Below are 8,918 nucleotides of genomic sequence, written 5' to 3'. Positions count from 1 at the left end.
AGTGGTCAACAGCTTGATCTCCAGATGGAGATCGGTGACAACTGGTGTCCCTCAGGAGTCCATACTGGGAGCGGTGCTTCTTAATATCTTCATCAATGACCTAGACAGCAGGATTGAGCGCAGCCTCAGCAAGTTTGCCAGTGACACCAAGCTGAGTGGCGCGGTCGACACGCCTGAGGGTCGGGATGCGGTCCAGAGGGACCTGGACAAGCTTGAGAAGTGGGACCCTGTGAACCTCATGAGGTTCAACAAGGTCAGGTGCAAGGTCCCGCACCTGTGTCGGGTCAACCCCTAGTATCAATACAGGCTGGGGGATGAAGGGATTAAGAGCAGCCCTCAAGAGAAGGACTTAAAGAAGAGATTTTTTACGATGAAGGTGGTGAATCACCGGCACACGTTGCCCAGAGAGGTGGTCAATGTCCCCTCCCTGGAAACATTCAAGACCAGGTTGGATGGGGCTCTGAGCAACCTGACCAAGTTGAAGATGTCCCTGCTCACGGCAGGGTCTTGGACGAGATGGCCTTCAAAGGTCCCTTCCAACCCAAACCATTCTATGAAGATCAAAAGGGAGGAGGGCAAATGGTTGGCTCCAGGCAGTTTCCAAGTTTTGGGGTCAATCGGAGAGATCACTTTTTCAGACGCAGAGAAGGGCCAGTGCTGCACCGTGAGGGATCTGGGCTCTTTAACATCTCTCCAGTCAGAGATTTTTGGGGAGGACATCGGATGACCACTGAAGATGGCAGCGAAATCCAAGTGATGAAAGGACTGAAGGAGAGAGCAGAAAGGCAGATGGTATTTGCGATTCACACCGTCCTGAAACACCTAGCTGGGTCTTCGTGGATTTCCAACGTATAATAAAACAGTCAATACATCTCACGCCTTATGTTCACGCCCTATTGCACATTTCTTGAATGCAATAAATATTGCTGTCTGGTTCAGTACAAGGTGTTTTATCACGAGTCCCACACTCGTAATATTAAGCGTAATGAGCACAGTGCAGGCCAGTCGAAATGTGCTTTCAAATGATGGTTCTGGGTCAAAAAGAAAGGCCCTGCCGCATCTCAGCCCTGAACCTGACCTGTCTCCATAGGAGCAGCAGCCTGGACATCCGAAAGAAGGGAGCCGGCAGCCCCCCGTCCCGCAGCACGCAGGAGGAACACTGGAAAACCGGGATATGCCAACACCACAGCAGCGGCCGGAGCTTGGAGTATCTGATGACCCTACGAACAGAAAAGACAGCTGCTGGGGAAGCCGAGGAGAGCACGGTGGCTGCAGGCAAGCCAAACGCCTGGGGACAGAGCCCGAGCACAGCTCTGTCTCCAAACCAAATCCTGAGCATCTTCTGGATCTCCCTCCTGGAGCCAGAGCCGGGTGGGATGCTGAACCCCTTGGGGTACCCAGGGACTGCTCTCATCTGGAGCAACTCGCTCCGGGCAACGCCAGCATTGCATTTTTTCATGGAATAAAAGAACTTCTACAATAGTTTTGAGAATTACTATTTTTTCAGAGTTCCTTCTTTCATCTGTTAAATAAAACGCACTGCGGTCGCCATGCTGGTCCCTCCGGGACTGCAGAGCGGAGCCTAAGCTACATCTCAAGACCTGCAAACGCCGAAAACATTTTGATTCTGAATCGGCACTTTGCAACTCCAATTTTAAGTGTTCAGTCCGCTTTTTTTGCTAAATTAATTTAAAACAATTTTGCCTGAAGAATAACCTGCTGGTAAGGGACCCCGAGTCCAGCCCCGTCCCCTGCCAAACACCACCTCCATGCTCACGACCACGTGGAGACCGCCATCCGCCCGGCTGCTATCAGGGCTCCTCTTCCTCATCGTTCTCTATCGCGTCAGCGTGTCCCGGCCTCGCGTCCCTCCGCTCCCCGCAGCTCCCAGTTCGCAGGGCTCTTGCATATCAAGGTTGCATCAGAAAGCAGCAGCAAAACGCACAGGCTCTCAGTTGCACAAGGAAAATAGAGATTTGTTGGGTTCGTTACTGTCTCGGAGGGTGAGGGTGCGGTGAGTAGGGTTATAAATAAGGCCTTTTGAGAATACATTTAGCATTCAATACTTAACGCTGTCTTAATAAAGTCCAGTCATGTATGATCCAGCCCTGATCGGTGAGATCACAAATAGCTCTGGTTTTTGTTTTTTTTCTTATGAACTGAATCAACGAAAAGGTTCGGAGTCGTATTTAAAACTAATGACTTCGCTTTCAAAAGCTCAAACTACATTGGCACCGCAAGGTTAGATGGTTCGGAGACACCAACGCTATGAGAGGAGAGCGCTGCTGGCAGGCTCTGCATCGGAAATGTTTGAGAAACTACCGAAAGGAAAAGGAAATAGCAATAAATGCATGAAATGTCTTAGTCCTGTTTTTATAGCTATTTTAGACTCTATCCCAGGTTCTTATAAAATATATAAAACTGAGATACAAAGAGTTAGCAATGTAACTTTGCATTTCAAATGATCTTCGGCTACAGGTTTTGCTGTCGGAAAACAGACACTCGAAGAGCAGCTGTTCTGTGGTCTCTGGATGCAGACGCTCGAGCTCCCGGCAGACAACTTACCGTCAGCGGCTTTCCGAACTCCGCCACCATCTCAGCTCTCTCCTGGAATGACACTCGACATTTTGCCATGAAGTTTTTCTGCTCACGGTTTCAAAGAGAGGACATTACCATTTCCCAGCATTGGTTTCAAAGTTCCTTTTTTCTCTTTTTTTCCTCCTTTTTTTTCCCTTTTTTCTTTTTTTCCTCCTTTTTTTCCCTCCCCCCCCCCCCCCCCCCCCTTTTTTTTTCCCTTTTTTTTTTTTTTCCCCCCTTTATGAGCTTTAAACCACAGGGTGAATCCATGAGATGAGGTAAGTAAATTTGGCACACTTTTAGTCATGTCCATAGAACTTTTGGTCAGTTGTACAAGCGAACGATACCGTTTTCACCGTGAGTTACAGGTGCTTTCAAAGGGGGGGGGCAGGGAGGGGTTAGTACTTAACAACTGGAATGTTTCTAGTCAAACCAAAAGGCATAGCTGCAGAAAACACTCACAACCCGATGTTGATAGAGAAGTAAAAATATATACAATGCAGTCACTTGTTCATCGTTTGGCACAATTTTGTTGTTGCTGTGGGTAGTAGTGCAGAAACCGCTGTACACCAGTACGACTCTGAGGACAGTCCTTCGCGGGGAACGCCAGCTTGGGGTCGCCTTCAAATGATCAGATTCCCACAATTTCCAACTCTTCCTCTCAGCACTCACATTTCAACGTACCACAAGGCAGATTTCGAGAAGACGGGGGGGGGGAAAAAACCCCAACTGAAAAAAAAGGCAAAAAAAAAAAAAAGGAAAACCAAAAAAGAAACAAACGTCAGGCGTCTTTCGAGAAAAGGGAGTCTCTTCTTCAAACAGAGGAAAACCCAAAAACGCTGTTTCTGCTTTAAGAAGAACGGAGTCTGATTCCCTGCGGGAAGAAAACCAAACATTTGATGCCATCTTGGCTTGCTCGCTTGCCTGGAGTCGCCAGGACGGAGCGAACGTGCCGGCGGGGACCGACGCTGCGGCTGGAGATGATGCAGGCGAGGAGAAAAACAGCAGAGGGGGCCCGAAAGCACTCGGAATCACCGCGCGAAGCGCAATTCGCAACGAGTCCTCGTTTGCAAAAAGTAAAGAGCCTTGAAGTGGAGAGATCTTGGCTTTTTTGGATGCATAACCTCTCTTTTTTTTTTTTTTTGTGGTTTATTTTTTTACAAAACGGTCAAAAAAAAAAAAAAAGTCTTTTCCTTGTCAAAACCATTAAAAAGAGCACGCAGTCATGGTTTTGTGGGTGTTTTTTTTTTCCCCTCCCCCAATAAATAAGTAATTAAAAACTGAAGAAGCCGAACAGCAGAAAAGAGTAGCCTTGTTAGTTTTTTTTAACCCCAGCCAAGCCAGAAAATTGCTCATTCTTTTAGGTAGCTCGCAAGTAAGAAGTATTTTCATGCATTTAAAAAAACCCCAACCGAATGGGAAAAAAAACCAAACCCCAAAACCAAAACCAACCGAAACTGGAAAAGGGGAACGTCTTGGTGGTTTGTTTTTGTTTTGTGTTTTTTTTGTTTTTGTTTTTTTTTCATGCAACTTTTGCTTTCAAGAAGGAAAAACAGAGGAGCAGCGGGCTTAGCAGGTGGGGGGGGAGGTTAAGGGGCATTCCAGCCAGTTTGGTGCAGCATTACCTCAGCTTCTCAAAAGCAGCTGTCACGGGTGGGTCCTTGTGGGGCTGCTCGCGGTCCGTCCGCTTTATTTTACAGTTCTCATCCCTCAGTGATTTCGAACTGGATTTGTGACGGTAGAGTTTTTTATGGGTAGGTCCGTTATTGCCTAAAGTGCTCAGGTTACTATAGTTTTTATCAAAAAAGGGAGCGGGAATGTCCGTGGCGTACCCGGTCGAGCAGTTGGGGCGAGCGGGGTCGCAGGTTGCGGCTTTGCCGTTTTTGCTTGAGCCCTTGTTGTTCGATTTGTGGTTCTTCACCGCTCCCGGCGAGCCGCCGTTCGCCTTCTTCTTCGACTCTTGGGATGTCCCTGCCAAAATTTTAAGGGTTTTCAGTTTCAGGCTGTTGGACTCCGGTGACCGGAATATGTCTGGAACGCTGTTGTGGCCAACGGGCCCCCACAAGGGCTCGATGGAGGCCATCATAAACCTCTGGACATCCGCCATGCCCGACGCAATGTTGGACAGGATGTTGGAAGGTTCCTCAAACTCCCTCTGATCATCGTCCAGGAGGCTGGTGGCGTTGCCCAGGCTGGCTTCCGACCAGCCCGTGCTCCCCTCTTTTCCCAGCGCCCACTCTCCGGACAGCCCGTTGTGCTTGCCCAGCTTCACCCCGGCCGGGCTGCAATGGGGAGTGCTCTCGGCGAGGCCCTTGGTGGCGGTGGCCGTGTTGCTCAGCTGGTTGACCACCCTGCCGCCAACGGCTGGAGCCTTCTCGCCGTTGACTCCCGCCACGTTTTTCCCTTTCCTGGCAGATTTGGGCGCCTGCCTGGAGTTCTTCCCTTGCGGCTTATCGGTTGCTTTGTTGGTCTTGGGCGATTTTTTCCGGGTGGCTTTCTGGGAAGAGCTTTGGTTTGTACCCGCATTCTTGCTGGATGAACTTTTCCTCTTTGATTTTGACACTTTGCTATTGGTGCTAATTTGACCAGATGGCTCATTAAACGTTGACAAGCATGGACTCTTTTCGAGAAGGCTGACAGAATCTTCATCGTTGAACATATGGAACTGGAACTGGTGATTATTTAAAGCAAACCCATTATCTGCCTGATCCTCGGTCTGCAGGACCCCGCAGTTCCACTTGACCTTCTCAGAGCTGTTGAGGGTGGCCTGGGGGTTCTCCTGAAAGCCCTTCAGGGTGCCCAGGGGCTTGGCGTCAGAGCCAGCTATCTGCGGGGACAGGTTGGGAGTGTCCGGCGGGGACATCTCCGACAGCGACGACTGGCGGAACTTATCAGGCGTGAAGTTGGAAATGTCTAAAAGGTCCGTGGACTCCTTCAGCGGGGTGATTTCATCTATGCTCTGCTGGATCACTAGCTTGGGACTGCAGTGGGCCAAGAAATCGTCATTAATATCATCCTCGCCGTCCTTTTCACAAGACTTTAAACTTAAAGAACTGTAATTGCTAGAACTAACTGACAACGAACCCACTGAATCGAAACTAATGAGCCTGCCATCGTCTGTACTTAGTGTACCTCGCTGGAAATGAAAGCGCCCCTCGCCGTTATTAAAATGACATGACTGATAAGAATCATCTGACTGCACTTGTTGGCTATCCGGCATGTAATTTTTTTGGTAGAGCAATTTGCTGCTATTCAGGTTGACTTGAGCGTATCCAGAGGCGGGGAGGCTGTCTGCACCCGCGGTGCTGCCGCCGCCGAACTCGCTTGGCAGCCCAGCCGCCTCCCGCGTGTCACCGGCGAAGTCCTGGCGATCGCTGCCGGCGGCCTTGCTGGCCGGCCAGACGCCGCCGAAGCCGCCCTGCTCCATCTCCAAGCGGCCGGGCGACTGCTGCAGCTCCGACTCGGAGGGCGGCGAGAGCACGCAGCTCTGCGCCGGCTGCAGCGCCGGGAAGGGCTTTTCCGCCGGGACGATGCTGGGGAGCGGGTGCTGCTGCTGCTCAGAGGGATGCTGGGCGAAGTAGGAGATGCCAGTGTTGCTTGACAAATCAGAAGCATCTAACAACGTCTGCAGATACCCTCCAGGGATCAGGGGTACATTGGTGGTGATATTAGCAGATGGCAGAGGCTTGTCTGAAGAGGAGGTGGATGGTAGGAAAGGAGAATTTTTAGCAACCTTCTCCTCGTGGCACTCCGGGAGATGGGAGCTGTCTGAAGCACAAGGAACGTTTTCATCCTTCAGCCGTGCTGCGGGGTCCTGGTTTTCCAGCACCGGGGAGCCCTCCGCCGCACCGGTGGCAGCTTTGATCTTCTTACACTTCAACCTGGCTTCGCTTTTGAATTTGATTCTGCGGAGCACTTTCCTCTCCGTCCCCTTGTGCTCCCGCTCCTGCGATTTGCATTTCACGGCGGCGATGCCCGCGATGTCGTTGACGTGTAATCCGTTGGCACAGCCGGGGGTGGCGATGGCTAACGCCGGCAGCCCTTTCAGGCCCACATCCTCTTTACTGCCGCAAGGCTGCTTGTGATCAGAGGAGCAGGAGCCCAGCTTGTTCACTGATTGCTCGATGGCTTTAATTCTTTGAATCCGGTGCCTGTTTGCTAGCTTGCATTTTCGCTTCCGTGGGTGAGGGAGGAATGAAGCATCTGAGCCGTTAAGATAGAAATTCTGCTTGTGGTAGAGAGACGATCTGAGCAAATCCAGCCGGCTCTGCTGCCTCTCCTGCCAGAAGCCCTTCAGCGGGGCCAGCTTCTCGTATTTGCTGAGCAGCTCCTCGTTTAGGGTAACAGTTGTCTCGTTGGCATCCACTTTGCTGAGCTTCACCAGCATATGCTTCTCCCCCTTAAACCTGTTAATGATGATGTACTTGATGATAACGGGGGGCTCCTTGCGAGAGACTTTTCGCCGTTTCTTGGGGCACCACTCGTCATCGTCCTCTTCCTTGGGCCCATCCGGGAGCCACTCCTTCTTGTCCAGGATCTTCTCGTTCTCGATGGAGTCCACGTCGTACAGGTAGTCGTCGCTGTATCGCACTTTCCTCTTCGCCCGCAACCCGTAGTTCTGCTGAATGAAGGAGCCAGAGTGGTCGCGGGACAGGTACCGGCTGCAGTCCTTGATATCCCGCAGCACGTCGTAGGAGGACTCTGTGCAAGTGCTGTCGTCGCTGAACTCCCCGGAGTCCTCCGTGGAATTCACCGAGTCCAAGAAGTGGCTCCTCTTGGAGCCCACGTACTGCACCATCTCCGTGCTGTTGCAAGATTTATTTAAGGCAGCTTTCTCCTCCTCCTCGCCGTCCTCTTCCTCGCCATCCTCCTCCTCCTCCCCCCAGATGATGCCTTCCTCAGATTTGAATTGAGAAGGGTCGGTGGCACCGCCGGGCCCCCTTTTCAGGGTGCTCCTGCTGTCCCTTTTGGTGCAGCTGCCGAACACGCTGGGGAAGAAGTTGAACTGGGCGTCCTCTTGTAAGGTGCTGGTCTTCTCCCGCACATTGTCCTGGAAAGATTCGTATCTAATCTTTAGGGAGCAGACATCGCTCCCCAAGGTGGAATCGTCGTCATCAAACATGTAGTTATCCACGTCTTCCTCGGAAAACAGATTTACAGAAAGCTCATTTTTGGAGCAGAGGTCAAGCAGCTCAATTTTACTTTCACTAATGAAAGATTCAAAATAGCCCCATTCCTGGTTGGGATTTGTTAGTAAAGGTTCCTCACCATTGCACTTGTCTAATAGTAATCCCTCGTAATAATTTTTCTGAGTGGGGTCCTCCGAATCGCTGTCAGATTTTTCTGCATCCCTTTTGTCCGCTGCCCTCGATTTATGCATAGGGAAGCTTAAAAGCTGGTCTGAAAGCAGCTGATCCCCATATCTCATGGTTTCTCCTGTGCTCATGCAGTGAATCCCTATATCAGAGACCGAACAGGTGTCATAATCCCTATTTATATCCCCCACTTTCAAGCTTATTCCCGGCTCGGCATCAATGCCATCCTTGGATTCAATAAAGCAGCCCAGACAGGTCCGGCTCGGCTGCATCAAGCAGTCACCCGTCAGCGCCGACATGCCTCCGGGCTCCATCATGGTGAAGGGAGCCTTCTCGCAGTCACCCGGCAGCGACCAGGAGCTCATGCCCTTGGTCACGCAGGACGTGAGGGAGATGGCGTGGGCGGAGGAGTCATCCGAGGCGTGCTCGGGGACATCCGTCAGCCTCAGCGGTGACGGCGGGCTCAGCAAGCAGGGCTTCTTCGACGTCAGGGCAGGCGGCAGCGCCCGGTGGCACACGTGGCTTTCCTTCGGAGCGGTCGTCAAGGCCGAGAACGTGACCGCGGCCTCGGCAGTGGTGCAAGGCCTCTCGTCGCCGTCCAGGGCGTGCACTTCTGGGGGGGGGGGGGGGGGGAGGGGGAAAGAAAGAAAAACAGAGAGGGTTTACAACCCTTGCAGTTCCGCCGGGGCTCGCCACCCCCGCTCCCCTTCTCCCCAGGGTTTGGCGGTGACTTTTCCCAGCGCATCCTTCGGGAAGGGGCGGACGCCCTTCCCACAACAGTGAGATCTTTAATTAACGTGGCGATGCGCAGGGAAGGGAGAGGTAAACACTATCCCCCTGCTGCAGCCAGCTGGGAGAGGCACAAGAGCCCGTTTGGAAAACCAAGCCCACCCGGTCGTTCCTCCTCACGTCCACAGCGTTACCTGGATACTGCCTCTCGGGTCTGACAGGACTGTTCAAAAACACAAGCCGAATAAAAATGTTCCCGTGAACGTGGAGAAAATTAATGGGAAAATAAGATTCTTA

At 51.7% G+C, this 8,918-nt stretch overlaps 1 protein-coding gene across 6 annotated transcripts in view; it reads right to left on the bottom strand.

The window, feature by feature from the left end:
* Window positions 1-2,802: 2,802 nt before the first annotated feature.
* Window positions 2,803-8,918, bottom strand: part of NEXMIF (neurite extension and migration factor) — a 174,299-nt gene continuing 168,183 nt past the window's right edge. For 3 of the 6 annotated variants that reach the window (XM_075435819.1, XM_075435820.1, XM_075435821.1), the window contains exons 4-5: window positions 4,203-8,505; window positions 2,803-3,306 (exon numbers count right to left, since the gene is read on the bottom strand). In XM_075435819.1, coding sequence (XP_075291934.1) covers window positions 3,246-3,306; window positions 4,203-8,505 — 4,364 coding nt within the window. In that variant the 3' untranslated portion in view covers window positions 2,803-3,245. Of the gene's footprint in view, window positions 3,307-3,341; window positions 3,452-3,493; window positions 8,506-8,918 lie in introns of those variants that run through there. The other 3 variants (XM_075435824.1, XM_075435822.1, XM_075435823.1) reach the window with 3 other exon arrangements.

This window comes from Opisthocomus hoazin, chromosome 14 (genome assembly GCF_030867145.1).
Source record: "Opisthocomus hoazin isolate bOpiHoa1 chromosome 14, bOpiHoa1.hap1, whole genome shotgun sequence".
NCBI classification, from domain to species: Eukaryota; Metazoa; Chordata; class Aves; order Opisthocomiformes; family Opisthocomidae; genus Opisthocomus; species Opisthocomus hoazin.
Note: the sequence above shows the minus strand (reverse complement) of the source record. Positions and strands in the feature narration are given on the sequence as shown.